The sequence below is a fragment of the Neomonachus schauinslandi genome, chromosome 4, assembly GCF_002201575.2.
Source record: "Neomonachus schauinslandi chromosome 4, ASM220157v2, whole genome shotgun sequence".
NCBI classification, from domain to species: domain Eukaryota; kingdom Metazoa; phylum Chordata; class Mammalia; order Carnivora; family Phocidae; genus Neomonachus; species Neomonachus schauinslandi.
Genome location: NC_058406.1, coordinates 172,407,479 through 172,430,089, shown reverse-complemented (window position 1 = coordinate 172,430,089; position 22,611 = coordinate 172,407,479). Strand labels below are relative to the sequence as shown.

At 41.3% G+C, this 22,611-nt stretch overlaps 1 protein-coding gene across 2 annotated transcripts in view; it reads left to right on the top strand.

Moving 5' to 3' along the window:
• WASHC5 (WASH complex subunit 5) overlaps window positions 1–22,611 on the top strand; it is a 54,695-nt gene that overhangs the window by 13,373 nt on the left and 18,711 nt on the right. For both annotated transcript variants that reach the window (XM_021688794.2, XM_021688796.2), the window contains 11 exons: window positions 2,935–3,062; window positions 6,231–6,360; window positions 8,634–8,746; window positions 10,492–10,658; window positions 10,736–10,811; window positions 11,905–12,015; window positions 12,799–12,939; window positions 13,957–14,037; window positions 19,394–19,495; window positions 20,232–20,411; window positions 21,576–21,700. In XM_021688794.2, coding sequence (XP_021544469.1) covers window positions 2,935–3,062; window positions 6,231–6,360; window positions 8,634–8,746; window positions 10,492–10,658; window positions 10,736–10,811; window positions 11,905–12,015; window positions 12,799–12,939; window positions 13,957–14,037; window positions 19,394–19,495; window positions 20,232–20,411; window positions 21,576–21,700 — 1,354 coding nt within the window. The remainder of the gene's footprint in view (window positions 1–2,934; window positions 3,063–6,230; window positions 6,361–8,633; window positions 8,747–10,491; window positions 10,659–10,735; window positions 10,812–11,904; window positions 12,016–12,798; window positions 12,940–13,956; window positions 14,038–19,393; window positions 19,496–20,231; window positions 20,412–21,575; window positions 21,701–22,611) is intronic.

The window sequence follows — 22,611 nt, the reverse complement described above, 5'->3', positions numbered from 1 at the left end:
TTCAACAGCTGTTCTTTCGGATGAGGCTGTGCCTCTAAAAATACTGCCCACTCCAGAGTATTCTGCAGCCTCCCATGGTAACACAGTAGCCCGTAGCCCGACTCTTCCAGGCAAGATGTTCTTCCCTCTAGCTCCCATTTGGTTCCACGTCCTGTGAGTGGTCAGCAGTGAAGACAGCAGGTGGACTTCTTAATCCTCTGTATCTCTGAAAATATATGGACTTTCTTCTCAGCCTTCTCTTTTCCCACTAGAAATCTCTAGCTATGAAATCTTTCTCAAAAGTGCTGCTTCCCAGTTTGGTTTTTTTTTTCATTTTGCTTTTTTGCCTACATCCCTCTCCAATTTACAGTTTGCTCATAGCACGAATACCATGGCTGAAGTTTAAACTGGATCTGGTTTTAGGTAGTCATGTTTCTTTTTTTTACATAAACTCCAGTTCTAATTTGAGGATTTGGCTCTACTGACTCAGTATTGAATCTTCTTTACCAAAGTCTTAACATGCTCAAGCATGTAAACAACTCAGACCCTCGCTTTATCCTATCATAAAACCAGCGGTGAGTTTCCCGTGACTCAGCCTCATCATCCTCTTCCCCACGACCGTGCCTGACCCTGTGCCTACACTCTGGGAGCCAGGAGTCGTGTCCTGGATTTGCACCCTTGCAGGAACAACAGACAGCGTTCTGTGCATTTATCTTCAGCCACATCTGTTTTCCATTTTTGTGCCTGGCAGTTGTCTGACCTGATTGCACAAGGTCATCATTTACCAGAAACAAATGATTTACCTATCTGACTATGAGTCATGTGTGGGAAAAGTAACTGCTTATTTAGCTTTTATGGTGTCTCGGTCATGATCGGCGTATTCTTTATATTCCATCCTATTGATCTGTTGGAGGCATCTCACCCAGGCTTTGGATGCGTCCCCGGTGTCTTGCAGCTTTTGAAGAAACATGCTCAGAGCCAGCCTTCCCCAGGCAGGGCTGCCCAGCTTGCGAAGTCCAACCTGAGGCTACCATGCTTCTGAGATCTGTTGCCTCAGTTCTCTGAGCCTGCATTCTTGCAGGGTCAGAAGTCACAGATGGCATCCGGCCCTGAGGACGCTGGAAGTAATCATTAATGCAGGGTGATGTTCCCTATCCAAAAATGAAAGCAAATTAGTCTCAGAAGCTTTCTTGTTCACTCAGAATTAATACAAAACAAGTGGAACTCTTCGTAAGTTTGATCTGTTTGATTTTGTTTGTTAGGCAGATACGAAGCTGAAAAAATTGTCTTCTGTGTCATCAGGGTTACCAGTTCCAATATAGCTCTTCCTAGATAGTTGTGATGAATGCATAATAAATCCGCTCTGCAGTTTCCCATGAAAACTGAGCCCTTCTCCAGGTTGTCATGAGCCTCCTCCTGATGGAACAGCTTAGAAATCAATGTATAAAATGGCCATCTGCAGGCTTCACCAGAACTGAAACACCAAAAAACACCCCTGACATATATCACACGGTCCTTCTATATATGCTGGACATCCTGGGATACCACTGAGGGGCTCAGAAAGCAAGAAAGCCGTGTGACACCAGAGCAACAACCAGGGACCTTGAACCTTATCAGATGTGAACTTTTTGACAGTGTTTGTTGCCTTAAATTTTTTGTTTTGACTATTTATAGTCCAGGTAGCCTTGACCTATTTTCTTACTTTTTCTTAAATAAATAATTGGCCCCAGCAAATATCAGTAATTTTTTAAGTTCTGTATACCTTTCTTTAACATATTGTTTATTTGAAATAGCTTCTCTTAGGAGCAGAGAGGCTGAGCTAGGGAATCAGAATATTAGGTGTTTTTGCCCCTGGGTCCATCCCTGCCTACTTTTGTCACCTTGGCCTAGTTGCTGGAATCTCTCTGGGCCTTGGTAGTAGAGAGTTCAGGAAGCTTTGAGTGCCTGCCATGCCCTCCAGCCTTTATAAGGAACAGAACGCTCCCAGGTCTGGTTCTTCCTGTTTGGAGGTGCCACATCCTTGTGTGGGTAACCCTGCTTGCCCGTGATGTCAGGGACCGCCAAGACCACCCTAGTTGTGATCACTTCCTAGGAAGACACAGCGTATATTAGTACTTGTGGCTATGATTTATTGCAGCAAAAGGATAGAAAGCAAAATCAGCAAAGGGAAAAGGTGCATGGGATGAAGTCTGGAGGGAACCAGGCACAAGCTTCTAGGGGTCCTCTCCTGATGGAGTCACACAGGATGTGTTTAATCCCCCTGGCAAGGCATTGCAACAGCATGTGTGAAGTGATGCCAATCAGGGAAGCTCCTTGGAAACTCCTTGGGGCTGACCACAGGCAGCCTCTGCCTGGCATGTACCAAAGTTCCAGACTCCTAGAAGGAAAGCAGGTGTTCATCATAAACCACATGGTACGAACAGTTAAGGCATAGTGGTCCTCTCTGATTAATTCTTGAAATGGTAGCGTCTCCCAAAATCCGAGTCCCCAGATGCGCCAACCTTGCAAACAGGCCTCTCTGAGGTGAGCAGTCTCAGAAACTGAGAGTGTCCACCCTGAATGGCAGAGAGCAATGCCTAAACCGAAAGCAACTCCAAACAGACAGGAAGTAAGGAGGCCGAATGGTGTCAGAAGGCTCCACCCATCCATATGGGACAGTCGGTAATGAACCAGTCCCAGAATGCCTTCAGTATTTGGAACACTGTTCTGCCGCTTGCTTTTGCTCATTCTACAGTATATCATGAATGACATTCCTTGCCAGATCCAACTGTCGTATTTAAAAGTTCAGTTGTACTTATTTCATGGTATACATATACTGTATTTTTCCATGCTTGTTGGTATACATTTTGCTTATTTTTAAATGCTTAAAATGAAGGAAAGTTTTTTAAGAATTCCTCTTCTATTTCATGTTTTCTACACATTTAATAAATTGGGAACTCTTCTTCCCGTTTCTAGCCTGTGACCCAAACAACAAACGTCTTCGTCAGATCAAGGACCAGATTCTAACAGACTCTAGGTACAATCCCAAGATCCTCTTTCAGTTGCTGTTGGATACCGCACAGTTTGAGTTTATACTCAAAGAGGTAAAACCCTTGAATAAATAATCATCAACATCTTAGTGTTTTTATGCTTAAAAATACTTTTAAAGGATTAGGGTTCCATAACTGTATCTCTGACTCAGGCTGCGGAGTCTAGCTGTCTGAGATAGTTCTTACACTAAAAGGACAGGATTAAACATTTAACAGGCATTTAGTGCCAACTGCCAGGGAGAAGACAGTGGCAGGGGAAATTGTACAAGACTGTGGAGGTGGCAGTCTAGTGAGGAATATGAACAGTAATCAGAGAACCGCACTAATGAAAATGTAAATGCAGGGGCGCCTGGGTGGCTCAGTCGTTAAGCATCTGCCTCCGGCTCAGGTCATGATCCCGGGTTCTGGGATCGAGCCCCCACATCAGGCTCCCTGCTCAGCGGGAAGCCTGCTTCTCCCTCTCCTACTCCCCCTGTTGGTGTTCCCTCTCTCGCTGTGTCTCTCTGTCAAATAAATAAAATCTTTAAAAAAAAGAAAAAAAATGTAAATACAAACTGAGAGACGTGCTCTAAAGGAAAGGAACATAGTTCTCTGAGGACCTAAAATCAAAGATGCTATCCCCAACTTCCCTGAGAAGAGAAGCAAGAGCTTCTGAAGGGACCCGAAGGAGGAACCTGTCAGAGTTAGCTAAGACAAAGGTTGGGACCATTCTGGAGACCATGCCAGAGAGAGGGCAGAACATGCCCAAGTCCTCTCGGGTAGGGAACAGCATGACCAGTTCAAGGACCAGAAAGACCGGTTGGCTAGAGGGGAGAGAACGAGAAAAAGTGGTATGATATGAGGTTGAAGAGTGGGCAGGAGCCAACCCAGGCCTGGCCTTGTAGGATTTCAGTCTTCATCTGAAAAGCCATGAGAACCTGTTAGAAAGGGCTTTTTTTTTTTTAATGTTCTGTTAATCACCATACATTACACCATTAGTTTTTGATGTAGTGTTCCGTGATTCGTTGTTTGCATATAACACCCAGTGCTAGAAAGGGCTTTTAAGTAGGGTGAAGGATTTGCAATTCAACAAGGTTGACTTAAGGATTTTAAGGATTTTGAGTTCCCCGAAGGAAATTTTGAGGTTGGTCAGTCTTAGGGCTAAAAAAGCCTCTGTGGGTATAATAAAAATGGCAGATACCCAGGAATGCCTATGTTCTGGAACCGGTAACTTTGGGGTTTGGGAGCAGGTGGGCCCAGGAACTAGCCATGGATATTAATGCCCATTCAGAACTGATCTTCACCTTGCCTCAGTCCGGTTAGTGGTATGCTAGATGTTTCTTTTTTTCTAGGTATGCGAGGACACTGTGTTCCCCCATTAAGTAGCTCAGGAAAAGTACATGCTGCTTATTAACATCGTGCTAATGCATGCTAATGCACGTGCTGAGTGTTTTCGGTGCCTTGTCTGGGTATCACTTTGTAAGAGCAGAGAAACGCTACCCCTTTTTGATCTCTTTAATAATGTTAATGTTTTCCCTCTGAATAGCAAATCATTATTAAATACCTGCTCTGTTCCCAGCTAGGTGCTAGGAATTCAAAAATGAACAAGGCATGTCCCTGCCATCAAGGAGCTCTCAGTACAGTGGGGAAGAGAGACAGATTAAGCCAACATGAGAAACCAAGAAAGATCCAAGAGCAGGAAACCAGGCATCTTATTTTTTGATCAAAGCAAACTTCAGAGGCAAGTGAGAGTCGCCCCCGAAGAATCAATGCACTCAGTCCAGTTAGGATCCTGAACCGAGCGCCAGTTCCCCAAGAGTTCTATAGCTCAGTGTTGTTGCATGGAAATCAGGACAGGTCTGGGTCATCTGCCTAGCCAAGCCTGCATTTCTAATCATTAATCTTTTTCTGGAATCTGTTGGAATAGAAAGGGTAGCTTCCTTCAGTCTGTTCCGGTAGAGGGAAAAGAAGACCAATCGTTAAAGATCTTCAAAAGAGAAAGATCTGGTAGAAAGAAAAGAAACCAACTACCCAATTCAAATCAAGCAAAACAATAATACATTTCAGCTCGGTTTGTTAACTGACCTCGCACCCCAACCCTTTTTCTAGAATCACCTTCTGATTCTCCTATAAACACACTAATTGGACCTTTGTTTCTTGTAATCTTTATATGAAGGTGCATCTCCTAATTGAAGGACCATCCCCTATTCCAAATTCCATCTTAACAAGATATGAAACCTGTGAGTTCAACCTGTAAATGAGTGTTTGAAGGGCTTCAAGCCATTCGACCTGTGATGAAGGCCTCCCAATGTTATTTTTGTCACTGCTGCTTTGTCACCTGGCACTGATTGATCCCAGGCATTCAAAAAGATAGGGCAGACTATAAATAATTCTGACTGTTCCTCATCCTCTTACTTTTCATTGCTTAATCATCCCGCCTGATCACTAAGATACCTTTTCCTCTGGCCCCACAAAATTCCACCAGTCTTGATCCTTTTGTCTGCAATGAAGTCTTCATCTTTTAAAATTCATTTTGATGCTGAGGAATGAAGAATTTCTTAAAAGAAAAATCCATATACTCTCATATTTACCCCTTAGGAGCCCAATGAAATAAATCCCTATACGTTTGTGACATACCTGAAATATGTTTCTAAAGTTTGTTTCAAGGAAAAACAAAACAAAACCTTGAGATACACCATTTCCTCCTCTGCCCAACCCTTTATAGGATTTTAATTTTATGAAAAGTGAGTTCATAAATAGACCTACTGTGTGATGAAAAAGAAAGAACTTTTGTGGGTAATTTAGTTCATTCTCCACTCATCAGACTAGATAATCCTCAGCCTTCCCTGACCTTAGAATAGGTATGACCCCAGAAATTGTTACTTAGAAAGGACCTTAGAGCAGTGGCCACCAAATTTCATGTCATATTAAAAATGCTGATTCTTGGGTCGACCCAAGACCTTCTGAACCAGAATCTTCAAGGGTGGGGCTTGGGACTCTGAGAAGTATAAAGCCATCCAGGTGAGGCTTATGTGCATGATAAGATGCCTGAGAACCACTGTCTTAGTGATCCAGCTTTGCCCCTCGATTTGTACAAAGTAGGACGGCTTAAGAGATGACGTCAGGGTAATGTTACTTTTAGGCATATATTTTTATAATAAATTGGGTTTTGCTCAGGCTTTCTTGGTAAACTGCCTAATCTGGACTTCCTCTTAAGTAATTCTTTTCTGTCTCTTTCAACAGATGTTCAAGCAAATGCTTTCAGAAAAGCAAGCCAAATGGGAGCATTACAAAAAGGAGGGTTCAGAGCGGATGACAGAGCTTGCTGATGTCTTTTCAGGAGTGAAACCCCTAACCCGAGTGGAGAAAAATGGTAATTGCTGAAGAGGAAATACTGGTGTGTTTGAAATGTACACACAAATGACTGGAAAGCAGCAGAGTAAAAAGTCCTTTCGTTGTCGTCATTGTATGCTAAGAGGTTGCTAATGAAGATCTGAAGCTTAGTTTTAGCTGCCTCTAGCTTTGTGCTCCCTGGGGCAATCCTCATAGCCTCTCTGGACTTGAGGTTTCTTACTTTGGAAGTATGAGATTGGGCTAGAGGGGTTGTTATACTCTGGTGCATAGTCCATAGGGTCATAATTCATCCCCCACCTTCACCATAGTATGCACCACTGGTGTGTCAGCTTATGTGCATTTGGGGGGAGGGAGAAAAGGACCTAACTGTCCTGATCTCAGGACACTTCCCTCAAGAATATTACTAACTACTAACATAGATGGTATGCAAGATTCTCGACTTCTAATCACGTTTGCTGCTTCCCCCCCCAGTGCGCCTGCCATCTAGTGGCAGAAGAGGGGACCTGCGGATTTTTTGAAACATTGCTCAAGGCTTACTTTAATGATATTAATTCCGCTTCTTCTAGGAAATTTTATCTGTAGGAAAATTATGGTATCACTTAACATTTGTATATAGATAGAAGCCTTTCAAAATGCCCCCGAATTACCATTCTGAATTTTAAGACGACAAACTATCTTTTTAATGCTTAATGTTTAACTATGAGATTCATTTCTGATAAAGTTAATTATACAGTAGAATAGTATAGCTTTTTGTTTAAAAAAAAACTTAATGGTATAGCTTTTTTTTAAAAAAAAAAACACTATTTTTAATCAATATGATCTTGTGATTACTGTATTTGGCTTTTGTTGATTTATTTGATGCTGAATGGTTGGCCTAAAATGTATTTCCAAGTTACTCTATTATTCCTAGTGGGAAAAGTTGGCTGTGTTTTTAATCATGTGATATAAATTGGCAACATGTTTTGCAGGTCACTACATTGTGTCTAGAAAACAAGGAACCACCTGTAACAATCTAACCAGATTAGTTTTTGAGAATCAGGCACATTCATCTTTGTTCTAATCACCTTTAGGTTCTTATAAATTCCAACATCCTTTCAAAGGTCATTCAGAACAAGATCTTCTACTTTATCTGGCTATATAGCATATTTCAGCTTAGGAAGAACTTCCACATATGTTTCTTGTCTGAGATGCTGTGAATAAACATCTGTATTCTTGTTTTACGTGTAAAGAAATCAAGCTGTAAAAGGTAGTCACTCGCTGAAGGTAACAAAGGTTCAGAGCCTGGATCGAGCTTGGCACCTCAGACCTGAACCCTGTGCTCTTTCTGCTACTCCAGAGCTGTCCCTCAGTCTTACCAAAAAAAAAAAAAAACAAAAAACTTTAAATTACAACTAGTGTCCCTCATACCAGTTCTTGAAATAACTTAGGATTATAAGCCCTTAAGTGCTTTTATTAAAGTGAAATCATCCCACTGATAAAACAACAACAATAACAACAAAAACTTTAGGGAACCAGCTTGGTGAGTTAAAAAGAGCAAAGCCTTTGAATCTGGCCAGACCAGTGAGAAAATCCTGGCTCTGCCATTTAATAACCGTGTGACCCTGCCTGGGATCCGTAACGTCCCTGGGCATCAGCTGCCTGATCTGAGAAATGCCTTCTAATTCCTACCTCCATAAATTGTGAAGATTCAATGAGACAGGCTTCGAGCTTTGCCTGCCATACTGAGGGTCCCCAGAGCATGTTGGTGCCCTTCCCTTTCTCTGCGGTGTGAAATTGGTTTGTGAATGCGAACGGCACCCCCCCAGCTGTTCAGATCGTCTCTCACACTCCTGACGTGTTGCCCCTCATTGCCCTCCAAGACGTGCCATTGTCCTTTTTGTCCCAAAGCTGCTGCCCATGTCTGTCCTCTCACCTAGGGACAAACCATCCCTGTGCCTCTCTCTCTACCCATCCTCGCTTTTGCAGAAAGCCCTCCCCAGGAACTCTGTATCCCATCTTTCGTTTCCTTCCCGGCTCCTCCCTGCTCCTCTGCCCACCGTTGCACACTTGTGTTCACCTGCCAGGTGTTAGGCTGAGCCACTGATGTAGAAGGTTCCCTCTCTTGTTCCAGGTCATATGCCCCGAGGCATTTTGGTGGTTATTGTGTGGAGAATCTCCGAGGGCGATGTCAGGTACACAGCGAGAGCTCTGTCAATAAGACCTAGATTTGTAAAGGGTTCCTGAATAGATTAAAAGCCACAGCTATGGGAATCCTGGGGTCTCAGCAGTCTCTCCTTGTTTCTGTGTTCATAGAAAACCTGCAGGCTTGGTTCAGAGAGATCTCAAAACAAATCCTGTCTTTAAATCATGATGATTCCACTGCTGCAGGCAGGAAAACGGTGCAGCTCATACAAGCTTTGGAGGAGGTAAGAAAACCCTTCTTAAATGGCGGTGCTTGGATCATGAATCATAGTTTCCGACCCACCCAGCAATCTGGTCCTGGAAACATTTCTGAGAGAATATTTCATCAGAAGCAACAAAAAGCATACTCTGCTCCCTGTAATATTATATCCAGTGTCCTAAAATTGGGAAAATAATGAAGTGATCAGCATGAAGAGAATGCCAACAAAAATGATGACATTTCCACTTGCAGAAACATGTAGTCTTGGAAAAATAATGATGAAGACAATATAGAAACATCAGGGAAATTGTGGTTAAGGCAGCAAAAGCTAAAACAACACCACACTGTAGGCACCATTTCTAGATCAGGGAAGAGTTTGGGGGGAAAAACTACAAAGGGATACACAACCATAACCATAGCTATATAATGATCACATGCTTATAAGTGATGTTTTCTTTTCCGGAAAAAAAGAAATAGTTCGATTTTATCTACTCAAATTCAAAAAAGGATTATTATATTTTCCCACTCTTGAAATTTTAATTGTACGCTGATAACTGCGTTTAAAATTAAAAATAAAAGCCTCGATGAGAACAATAACTGTCAACTATTTAAAACATCATCCATACTTACTTGGAACCCTGTTCAACTGGTATAAGTATATATCTTTAGAGAGAGAAGTGATACTTTATTTGGCATGTATAGGCTCTTTTTTTTTTTTGAGAGAGATTTGTTGGTTATTGTTAATGGCAACACAAAACAGTTCTCCATTGTTAGTGCGTCAGTTTCCCTAGCCAGAAATTCCCAACTTGTACTGTCCCTGGTTTTGCTCGTTTCCTGGATCTGTTAGTCTGCAGTACAACTATAAACAACTCTGTAAATGTCAGAGGCTTTTTATCATTTGTGCTATTTATTTCGGCAATGGCCCAGGCACCTTGAATTATAAACAACTTTCGGACACTGGGGAATCATTATTTTGTTTTATGGAGTCCAAAAAAAGAACTTAATGATGTCGAAATGCCAGCACCCTGGTTGTGATGTGACTTCTACTCTGTTTTTTAGCAAACCTGCAAATCTTCAGAATTAAGAGGATTTTTTTTTTTTGATTCTTTAAAATATTTATTGAGCAGCTAGGGAGATACAAAAGTGATTAAAACATTGTCAAAGAGGTGAGGCAGATGCACACATCACAGAAAGCCAAGTGTAAGGGGTCACTGAATCTCAGCAGTCAAAAGAAAAGTGCTTTAGGAGATCAAGAATGAGATTGCTTCCAGGAGGATTTTCTAATATGTGTTTATTGATGTTAAAATAGAAGATGGAAGTATCCACTCATTCTGTCATATACATACACAGTAAAAAGAGTAGAACATTTTCTAATCCTAGGAACCTGTGCATTACATTATGACTTGGCTTATACGTTTCTAAAATTATTATTTGAAATAGAAATTTTGCCAAGAAATTCTTAGTAAGTAGCGTGCCTTTCTGAAAGTGTTTTCAGGGAAAAATGAACACCACAGAAGCCATTTGGAATTTTCTTTTTCTTTTTTTAAATTTTATTTATTTATTTGAGAGAGAGAGAATGAGAGAGATCACATGAGAGTAGGGAGAGTCAGAGGGAGAAGTAGACTCCCCTCTGAGCAGGGAGCCCGATGTGGGACTCAATCCAGGGACTCCAGGATCATGACCTGAGCCGAAGGCAGTCGCTTAACCAACTGAGCCACCCAGGCGCCCGCCATTTGGAATTTTCTAATTAAATGTATTTATGTGACACAGGTTCAAGAATTTCATCAGTTGGAATCAAATCTGCAAGTCTGTCAGTTTCTTGCTGATACTCGCAAGTTTCTTCACCAAATGATCCGAACCATTAACATTAAAGAGGAGGTCCTGATCACAATGCAGATCGTGGGGGACCTTTCTTTTGCTTGGCAATTAATTGACAGGTAATGTGGTCAGCCTAACATTTCCCCTATATGAAGGCCACCATGGGTGTCTCCTTACCACTGATCTCTCTTTACAGATTCACATCCATCATGCAAGAGAGCATAAGGGTAAACCCATCCATGGTTACTAAACTCAGAGCTACATTCCTGAAGGTAAGCAAAGAACAGTTAGATCACATTCTCAGTCACTAGGGAGGAACTGGTCTTCGTTACTACTTCATGCATGAAATCAGTCCAAGATTTCATTCTTTTAGAAAGTTAGGTAATTTAAGTCTTTTTATAGACTGAAAATTGTTAGCAGTTTTCCCACGAGAGCACAGTTTCAAAAGATGCCATGCATATTTGAAGTTTCAATTAACATAAGTTGGATGTCTTACAGAAAATAGTTTTTAAGTTAAAAAATACATGTTTTAAGTTCTACCAATATACTAAAAATGTGGGTCCTTTTTTCTCTAGATGTGAATTAATTCCTTTCCCTTACTCATTTAAAAAATTCTTATTGAGCCTCTGGTACAAACTAGGATCCCCTCTAAAGATAAGGGAATAGCAGTTAACAGTACAAATAGGGCCCTTGCTCTCAAGGTAACTTCAGATCGAGATAAATGAGCAAATAATTGACTCACTGTCTTCTGACAGAGTCACCTTGTATTTCAATTCTTAAGTGCACTTTCTTTCCTATGTAAACATCTCTGTAATTGGGGATGGGTTTTATCATTGGCAGCATATCAAAGTTCACTTGTCAGCATTTTCTTTCTTTCTGAGTGGTACATAAAATAATGGCACTTCATACATGCTGTGACATCTTCGATTGGATTCAGTAGTGATCCATCCGTCACGGTGTCTGATTTCCATCCAAGAATAGCTGTCTCCTATAGCGCAGTAGCTCTCAGACTTGAGGGGCCTCAGAATCACCTAGAAGGCCTGTCATAACACAGATGGCTGGACCTTGCCCCCAGAGTTTCTGATTAAGTAAATCTGGGGTGGGGCTCAAGAGCCAGCATCTCTTAACTAGTTCCCAGCTGATGCTGATGCTGCTGGTCCAGGGACTGCAGTTTGAGAACCCACTGCCATAGCAGATGACTGTTGTTCTTAAAAAACTGTATCATTGTCAGAAACTATTAATGAACTTTGATGAAGTTCAGTGGTTGTTGCTTTCTCCTGGGTAGGACCCAAGACTCTTCCTAGAAAGAGAGATTTCTAGGACTTTTTGAGATGGAGAAACAGATAATACCTACTTTTCTTTCAGCTTGCCTCTGCCCTTGATCTTCCCCTTCTTCGAATTAATCAAGCAAATAGTCCTGATCTTCTCAGTGTGTCTCAATATTATTCTGGTGAATTGGTGTCCTATGTGAGAAAGGTAAGAAATGCATCAAGGTGATATTTATTTTATTGGCAAACTAACTTCTATTTGAAGACAAAAAGGATGCTTGGGGCCCTATAAAAAGTATACCTGTGTTCTCTTCCCTTATTCTTAACTTGATTCCAGAAATTTGCAATATCTGAATATAAACTTACTCTTACTGGTACTGTGGATACGCAGATGTGTTTTACTTCCAAAGAACTTTTACATCTGTTTTTTTTTTTTTTTCAGTGCTGGTGGTATTAACCCCCACTTTGTAGGCACAGAAACTGAAAGAGAGATTATATTGGCTTCCACAAAGTCCCAGAGCTAGCTGGTAAAAGAGCCAGATCTAGATCCAGCATATATATCCTAGTTAGAACTTAGAGTTTTCAGAGGAATTTTGATCCTGTTTCAGTAACTTACGGTACAGCGTGGAGCCCAGCAGACCTGGGTTTAAAATTTACCTGTGTCACATACTGGGTGCTCTGTAACCATGTTACTAACACCTCTGATCCTCAGTCTTTGAAGCGTTTGTAATGTGGAAAAGATACATCTTTTTGCTCCCTGTGTATGAGGATTAGCTGTGTATCTTGCGAGCAGTTCATGTTTGAAAGAACGTAGCTGTGTGCCTGAGAGCAGATGTTCAAACAGCTCTTGTTAAGTCCCTTATCATCCCTTCCTGTAGCCAAGTGGCTCCTTACACACACTGGTACTGTCTCCCTGCCATCCTAGCATTTATCAGCTAAGAAAAACAAAAGAGATGGTCAACTCTTTTTCCGCTTTTCTCTTTCACTGAAGGTTTTGCAGATCATTCCAGAAAGCATGTTTACTTCTCTCCTAAAGATCATAAAGCTTCAGACCCACGATATCATTGAGGTGCCGACCCGCCTGGACAAAGACAAGCTGAGGGACTATGCTCAGCTTGGCCCACGATACGAGGTGGCGTGTCCCTTTGACTTCTGCCTTTTGATATTTAAAACCCAAACCGTGATGTATCCCAGGTCTGTGTCACCTGCCATATCCCTAGGACCTCCAGACCTATTGTCATTTGTTTTTTCCTACTCTCAGTGTAACTATTTGTGCCAAGTTACTGCAGCCATACCTGCATTTGTTACCTGGTCCCGGAGTTACTTAAGGCCTCGCCAGCCTGAGTGTCCTCAGAGGAAGTGGAGTTCAGCTGGTCACTTCTCACCCGAACGGTCCTGGCGAATCAGCCCTTCTTTGCTTCGGGCTAGATTGCCCAGACTCTTCACAGTCGAGCAAAGTCATCTGGGTTCCATTAGCCATTTCCTCCAGCCAGACTTTAAAGCCCACTTAGTAGTCGAGCAGCCTCAGGGGCTGTCCTTTCCAAATACCTCTGCTTTTCTTTCCCCCTAAACTTAAAAGATGTGAAAGAGTGAAATCAAGTGGAAATTGACAAGAGGAAGCCCACTGTCATTACATTTCATCCCAGGGTCAGTTTTACATCCTCTCTGACACAACTCCAAAAATTACATCAGGAATTTGGATTTTTCAAGCTCTGAATTTATGTATTTATGCACATTCAAAAATATAGCATTGGTCTACCTTATCTATGTCTCCTTGTGTTGCTTGGGGAAAAAAAAGTAGAACGCAGGAAAGGGGAGATTACCTTGTTAGGGTCTTGATGAGCCTTTTCTACGTGGAAAGGACCATCCATCTTATGGAATCCTGCCTTTTATGCATGAGAAACTGAGGCCCAAAGAAGGGGAAATGATTGGTCAGCATTTAAAGACTGATTTCATGTCTGCTGACCCCGTTCCCAGCGTGGCTACCAGTGGTCTCTCGGTTCCATCACGGCGCCTCATTTCTGACTAGGACATGTCATTGCTGCTGTCTTGGTTCATCCAGGACTATCAGCCAATTATTTTCACTTCCTGTAGAAACGATGGGTCTTTTATCACAAATACTTAATTAACTTCTTTTTCTTTGTTAAAGGTTGCCAAGCTCACTCACGCTATTTCCATTTTTACTGAAGGCATCTTAATGATGAAGACAACTTTGGTTGGCATCATCAAGGTAACGGCTTTCGTGCTGGTTCATGTGACCTCATAGACTCTTTGTTTGGATTACTGTGGTGGCTCTCCCATGGGGAACAGGGAATGACGTCATCTTGTGTCCCCTGCTGTTTCACATTCAGCTCTTGATCTTCACTTTACTCATTTATTGATGGAGGAAGAGAGAGCATTATAATCCTGATTTTTCATCCATACCCAGGAGTTAGTTAAATCTACGAAGAATCCATTTAATTGAATTTTCGTAATAACAAAACAAAATGGTTCGATTCCCTTGGCCAGACAGCTGGCTCACTCTCTCCCACCCTTCTTTCCTTTTAGTATTTTTATATTGCATCTCAGGTGCAGAGAGCTGCGGTAATCCTACCCCATTGTCATTGTCTGGCCATTGTCATCACGGATGCATGCAAGCTCCTCTCTTCATCTTTTCTTTCTCATCTGGACGCCCACAGCCATTCCCATCCCCAGTAGCACCCACGCTGTATATTCCATTTCTATCCCCAAAGAGGCTAGTATCTGCATTTTTTTTTTTTTTAAAGATTTTATTTATTTATTTTGACAGAGACACAGCGAGAGAGGGAACACAAGCAGGGGGAGTGGGAGAGGGAGAAGCAGGCTTCCCGCGGAGCAGGGAGCCCGACGCAGGGCTCGATCCCAGGACCCCGGGATCCTCACCTGAGCCGAAGGCAGACGCTTAACGACTGAGCCACCCAGGCGCCCCTAGTATCTGCATTTTAAGCATGAGGTGTTACTTTATGGGTGCACATATGTTTGATTTATTTATTTATGTCGCTATGAGTTGGGCAGTTGGTTACTTCTTACTGCTGCATAGAATTTTACATTCTACTTAACCATTCCCCGAGGCACAGACACCCATATTGTCTGTTTTCACTCCAGCACTCCCCATTATTACAGGCCACTCTGAACATGTCTCTACTATACACCGTGAAAGAATTTCTCCTAAATCTGCCTCCCCAGGAGTTGGGTCACTGGGCCTTAAGGTGTGTTTATACTTAATTTCTCTCAACACCACCAGATTGCCTTCTGAAATGACTGTTTCATGAAATGTCTGCCCACATTTTCCCCAATACTTGTTCGTTCCATAATCTAATTTTGGCTCTCCCAAAGAGTATAAAGTGTTATCTCAATGCTGTTTTCATTTGTAATCCTATGATAACTAGTGATATGCCCATGCACAGGGTTCACGGTGCTTTTATTTTTCATTTATCTGATATCAGTTAGAATCTACATGTTTCCGATTTTTTTTTTAAATGTGTATCTATTGAATTGCCAGATTAACATTTGTGTTACTAAAACCCAAGAAAATAATAGGAAATGAACCTAAATAGGAATGGAACTTTAGTGTGTGGTTTCTGCAAGTATGCTAAAATACTATTGTGCCCCTAGAATTTTTTTTAAAAAGATAGTGGTATTTTATTTTTTGTACAGATTTTATTTATTTGAGAGAGAGAGACAGTGAGAGAGAGCATGAGCAGGGGGTGGGGAGAGGGAGAAGCAGGCTCCCCACTGAGCAGAGAGCCTGACTCTGGGCTCCATCTCAGGACCCCAGGATCATGACCTGAGCCCAAGGCAGATGCTTAACTGAATGAGCCACCCAGGCACCCCCCACTGTGCCCCTAGAAAATTAATAGAATCCACTGAACATACTTTAGGCCTGGTGCCAGTTTAATTCAGTTGATATGCAGAGAGTAGACTTGCCAGGTTATCACTTCTTACTAATCTGTAGAGTGGTAATAAATCCTAGGACCAGATTAAGTGTCTTATATGCAAAATGACCAGTATAGGAAGGATGTAATAAAACCTAATAATTAGCAATAATTATCAAAGGACAACTGATTAAGAAAAATGCAGATCTTTTGCCACAGTCTTTCAGATGAGAACAGGGGGAATATCATCTTGACCACACTCAACCCGGTAGACTGTCTCTGCCAATCTAACCACTCAGGGCTTTCTGTAAGGGATCCTGTGGCCCTCACTAGTCTTTAACCCTCAAATGTTAAGCATCTATTTCAGACACTTGTAAAGAGTATAAGTTGGGGCACCTGGCTGGCGCAGTTCATAGAGCATGCAACTCTTAAACTCAGGGTTGTGAGTTCAAGCCCCACATTGGATGTGGAGCCTACTTAAAAAAAAAGTATAAGTTGACTTTAATCCATATGACTTAAAACAAGTAAGATACACACAGAGATGTATGTGTAAATGTGCATTGTTACAGATGGCCAAAAAAATTATTTTAAAAAGAATAGAGGGGCGCCTGGGTGGCTCAGTCAGTTAAGCATCCGACTCTTGGTCTCAGGGTGGTGATTTCAAGCCCCGCGTTGGGCTTCACACTGGGCATGGAGCCTACTTAAAAAAGAATAATTAAAAAAGGGGAGTGTATGCCTTCGGCTCAGGTCATGATCTTAGGATCCTGGGATCGAGCCCCGCCTCAGGCTCTCTCCTCAGCAGGGAGTCTCCCTCTTCCTCTGCCCATCCCCTCTCATATTCTCTATCTCTCAAATAAATAAAATCTTCAAAAATAATAACAAATAAAAATAATAAATAAAAATTTAAAAAATAGAAATCATCTAGACATTTATCACTAAGAGAGTGGCTGAATATATCATGGTGCATTTCCAGTGTAGATTGCTCTGCTGCCATTCAAAAAGCTTTTGCCACTGGAAGATTTCTAAAACTCTAAGTGGAAAAAGCAAGTTACAGAACAACGTGTATGTGTGTGTAGTGTGTGTGTGTGTGTGCGCGCGCACATGCACGCGTATTATGGTCCCATTTAGATTTTTAAAATTAAATGTGTATTAAGGACAATACATAGAGAAATTAGTAGAGAAAGGTCTGGAAGATCCATATGAAAACTGTTAATTAACTGTTGTTAACTTCAGAGGAAGGGATAGAAGCTTGAAGGAAGGGGCTATGGGAAGGGGGCTTTCTTTAAGCTACAGGCATGCCATACATTGGTGAAAGTCTTGGAAGAATTGGAAGGGCCATTTAAGACCTTTAAATTCATGAAAACATTTAACTCTTTCTCACCAAATCTGTTCTTACAAGGAGTATTTCTTCAGAAACTTCATTTTACTTCTTTGATTTTTTTTCCTTATTGATGATATCTAGTTATAATTTGTTACCATAAAATAGGGCACAGGTACTGAGAGCTGTAGAAACACTTCTGTAGTTTAATAGATTATTACAACCACCACCCAAGTCAAGAAATATCATTTCCCAGCTCCTACCCCAGGATCCTCCTCACGTGCCCTGATCTAATCTCAGTCTCTCCATTTAGAGTTTTATTATCCAAAAGTAAATCTCTCTGGACACTACATTTTAAAAAAATGTTAGGGGTGCCTGGGTGGCTCAGTCTGTTAAGCTTCAACTCTTGATTTCAGTTCAGGTCCTGATCTCATGGGCTTTGGGATCAAGCCCCAGCCCCGTGTCAGGCTCCACGCTCGGCGGGGAGTCTGCTTGAGGATTCTCTCCCTCTGCCCCTCCCCCACTGGCACATGCGTGCGCTCTCTCTAAAATAAATAAATAAATCTTCTAAAAAATATATAAATTAAAAAATGTATCTTTTAAGTCTTTTTTAATCTTCAGGTTTCTCCTCCATTCCTTTATCTGGTGAGGAACCCACAGCCTTTTTTGTTTTTTAATTTTATTTTATTATGTTGTGTTAATCACCATACATTACATCATTAATTTTTGATGTAGTGTTCCATGATTCATTATTTGTGTATAACACCCAGTGCTCCATTCAATACTTGCCCTCTTTAATACCCATCACCAGGCTAGCCCATCCCCCCACCCCCCTCCCCTCTGGAACCCTCGGTTTGTTTCTCAGAGTCCATAGTCTCTCATGGTTTGTCTCCCCCTCCGATTCCACCCCCCTTCATTTTTCCCTTCCTAATATCTTCTTTTTTTTTTTTTTTTAACATATAATGTATTATTTGTTTCAGAGGTACAGGTCTGTGATTCATCACTCTTACACAGTTCACAGCGCTCACCATAGCACATACCCTCCCCAATGTCTATCACCCAGCCACCCCATCCCTCCCAACCCCCACCACTCCAGCAACCCTCAGTTTGTTTCCTGAGATTAAGAATTCCTCATATCAGTGAGGTCATATGATACATGTCTTTCTCTGACTGACTTATTTCGCTTAGCATAATACCCTCTAGTTCCATCCACGTTGTTGCAAATGGCAAGATTTCGGTTTTTGATGGCTGCATAATATTCCATTGTATATATACACACCACATCTTCTTTATCCATTCATTTGTCGATGGACATCTGAGCTCTTTCCACAGTTTGGCTATTGTGGACATTGCTGATATAAGCACTGGGGTGCACGTACCCCTTCGGCTCCCTACATTTGTATCTTTGGGGTAAATACCCAGTAGTGCGATTGCTGGATCTTATGGTACCTCTGTTTTCAACTTTTTGAGGACCCTCCATACTGTTTTCCAGAGTGGAACCCACAGGCTTTGACCTGTTGTTTTTTCCAGTCTGAATTTTGCTGATTACTTAGTCATGATGTAGCTCAACATGTTTCTCTGGCTTTTGTATTTTGTGCAACTTTCATTGCAATTGTCGTTCTTAAAATTTAAATATAATCAAACCCAGATGGAACCCATCCATTTGTCTTTACGACTTTTTAAAATAATGGTTCATTTTACAAATTAAAAGTACAAGAGATAAGTCTCAGGGAATTCAAAGGATTATGTTCAAACTATTTGATGTTTTATGGATATGATAAGAGACAGTCTTTTAGGGAATAACAAATGCTTTCTCATTACAGAAAAAAGAACCAGTAAAATAAGTTTATAGAGTTCCATGGCAGATTTGCTTTCCCATTTTATCTCCCTAATTACAAACAGCATTCCAAGAATGCTGAAAGAAAAGAGAATTGTTAAATCTGTTCGCAAGCTTCAGTATGCTCACGGGATTGGAGATGCCCTGAGGTAACATGGGGAAGAAAGGCATGCACTGAATTCAAGGGCAGGCCCTACATTCCACCCTTCCTCCTGGTGCGGAGAAAAGACACTTTATACTTTTAATGATTTAAAAAATGAGAGACAATTTAAAACTTTTCAGACCCACCATCTTGGGAAGTCATGTGGTAAAATCATGAATTTTACTGCGGTCAGCCGAGTCTTAAAGAGTTACAGGTTTAATCATTCTGTCCAAGCTGCACAAGATCAGAGGGACAGGAAAGGAGAAAAGTCCCAATCATTGAGAAATGGGGTAGGAGAGGGCTCCCCCACAGACTCTGGAAAACGTCTTTCCTTTGGATTTCTTCACGACAGAATTTTCCCTCACTGCCATTCATTGCTTTTTAATTTGCACACAGGTAGATCCAAAACAGTTACTGGAAGATGGAATAAGGAAGGAGCTAGTTAAACGCGTTGCTTTTGCTCTTCATAAGGGATTGATCTTCAACCCCCGAGCCAAGGTACCAGATGACCGGATGGGTCTGTCCTTTCTCTCTGCCCAGCTTGCAGAATGGATGAGCACACTATTTCTAACTATCAGGAACAAGACCTTTCCTCCTAACACATATCTAAAATATGATGTTCAGTGCAAGTGACCAATGTGCTTTTCAATCCCATATTGTAATCTGTTTGTATGATAAGAAAATCCTTTCCAAAACCAGCCCTTTCCTGTCACCTGTTGATCCCCAATTTTAAGAATTGAACTGATGTCTGCGATTCAGAGTTACTTCTTAAAGTTAGAAGAATATGCTAACCCTAAGGCACATAGCAACTAGAAAGCCTGTAATTTTTTATGTTCTTTGATCTGTTAAAGAATATGCTCATTTTTCTCAGGAGGAAAAAAAAGGGGCCTAAAATTTATATCTAGGGTATTTTTCACCCCAGTAAATTCAACTTAAACTATTTTAAGTATTTTAAGGTTACATATATATTCATCAAATGACGTGAGAGAAATCGTCAACTTTCATTTTTTATATTCTTTTGTATGAGGCTTCCTTCCCAAATGAATGAAACCTCTTCTTTGCTGAATGTCTGACATAAGTTGCCACTTATCCTAGTTGAGGTAGGAAATGAGTATTTCCAAAGCTGTCTTCAACTATCGTCTCCTAGTAGGCGTCTCACTTAAAGTCTAATGTAGATATTAGTGGTTGACCATCTACTCCAGTGTAATAGATTTGTGTTTCCCCTTTTGCACAGTCAAGTGAATTGATGCCCAAGCTGAAGGAGTTGGGGGCTACCATGGATGGATTCCATCGCTCTTTTGAGTACATACAGGACTATGTCAACATTTATGGTCTGAAGATTTGGCAGGAAGAAGTTTCTCGTATTATAAATTATAATGTGGAACAAGAGTGTAATAACTTCTTAAGAACAAAGGTATCTAATTAAATTTTGAAAATTCTTGACTACATTTGTTGTTCTGACATTTAAAATACATGCCCCAAGGGGGCACCTGGGTGGTGCAGTTAAGCCTCTGACTCTTGGTTTCGGCTCAGGTTGTGATCTCAGGGTTGGGAGATCGAGCCCCGTGTGTCGGGCTCCACGCTCAGCATGGACTCTCCTTCAGATTCTCGCTCCCTCTGTCCCTCTGCTCTTGCTCTCTCTTGCTGTCTCTCTAAAATAAATAAATCTTAAAAAGAAAATTAAATACATGCTCCAAACCTCAGAAATGCCAACAAGAAAGTTTACTTAAATAGTTACTAAGAATCAGTAAGTATTAGATGGTCACGAATACCTTCAGAGTACCTTCAGGGAAGTTTGATTTTGGTCAGTAGTTGACAAGGAGTAAGTTTTTAATTAGGGAACTCACAAGATTTCATTTGGAATCTTAATAGATTAGGTATCTACCAGCCTTATGATATTTTGGAATTTTATTATTATATCGATACAGGTTAACTTAAAGACAGAAAGCCAGAAATGCCTGTGTCTCTTCTCACTTCTCAGTCACTTCGCTTGTCACAAATATTTCTTTTTTATAAATGTTACATGTGGCATTTCTGGGAGCTATTAATACAGTTTTAAGTTTCCTCTTCAAAACCAAGGAGCATTTATTGTCACTGTTTATGCAACATTATATTTGTAAAACTACGTGGAAAAAGAATAACTAGGTTATCTTATCAAAGAGGTACAGTTGACCCTTGAATAGCATGGGTTTGAACACGAGGGTCCATTTATACACAGATTTTTTCCGATAGATATAGTGTGGTACTGTAAAATATATTTCCTCTTCCTTGTGATTTTCTTAACATTTTTCTCTAGCTTATGTTGTACGAATCAGTATATAATACATATACAAAATATGTATTAATTATGTTATTGATAAGGCTTTTCTGGTAAACAGTAGGCTGTTAATTAGTAGTTAAGTTTTTTGTTGTTACTGTTTTTTGTTTTGGGGTTTTTAGGGTTTTTTTTAGTAGTTAAGTTTTAAGGGAATCAAAAGTTGCATGTGGATTTTCAACTGTGGTGGGGGTCAGTGCCCTGGCCCTCATGTTGTTCAAGGGCTAATTGTACTAAATACTTATGGTTTGGTTTGGTTTCTAGATTCAGGATTGGCAGAGTATGTACCAGTCTACTCATATTCCAATACCAAAGTTTACCCCTGTGGACGAGTCCGTAACATTTATCGGTCGACTCTGCAGAGAAATCTTGAGGATCACAGACCCCAAGTAGGTGTATCTGAATTCCACTGGGCCTTGAACACGGTGGACAATAGAAGTCTCTGAACGTTTTCCTCAGATCACACCCTTGTTCCTACCACACTTGGATCAATTCTAATGGGTTTATTAGAGTCACTTTTTCTGCGACGGGGTATTTTCCACAGTGGTGTGCCTGAGGAGACCCCGGTCCAAGGAAATAGAGGCTAAGATAAATCTAAGGTCTGTTCAGCCACCTTTTAGTTTCGTGCTCCTCTTGCTTTCCAACTACTGTCCCACTCACTTGGGCCCGCGGACTCCCTGGCGTATGAAAACTTTTTTGATTAGATTGCTCATCTGTACCTGTGTAATTGTGGCACAGTGCCCCATGCCCGTCACTGAGTCTTGCACTTGTCACAAGACCTTTGAAGATTACCTGTACACCCATGCACTTTTCTAGCACTTACCTGTACACACTTCTCAGCCCTTCGTACACATCCCTTCATTTACACATCACAGCAGTCTCTGAGGTATTGTTATTTTTCCCATGTTAAAGAGAAGTAACTGAGGCACAGAAAAAAGATAAGTCACTTATCCAAGGTCTGGGTCTAAACGGTAGCCTCTGACCCCGGGGCCCGACTCCTACTAAACACTGTGCCGTTCAAGGGCAGGCTGCACAGCTCTGCATGCAGTGGGTCACAGTTCGTGTATGGTCACATGGGTGAACATCTCATTATAATCAAACCACCCTTAAGAATATTTTAGGTGGGCACCATGGGAGAGCCTTGCACACTGCTTCTGTCTTTACGTCTCGTTTTGCGCCTTTTTCTGTTGAGCTTCTGACGAGGCAGTTGGTACTAAGCCCAGCTGAGGGAAGAGCAGGCTCCTGTTTTCTGTCTCGTGTTTAGCCCTGTGCGCACGCTCACTGAGTGGAGTGGTTTGTG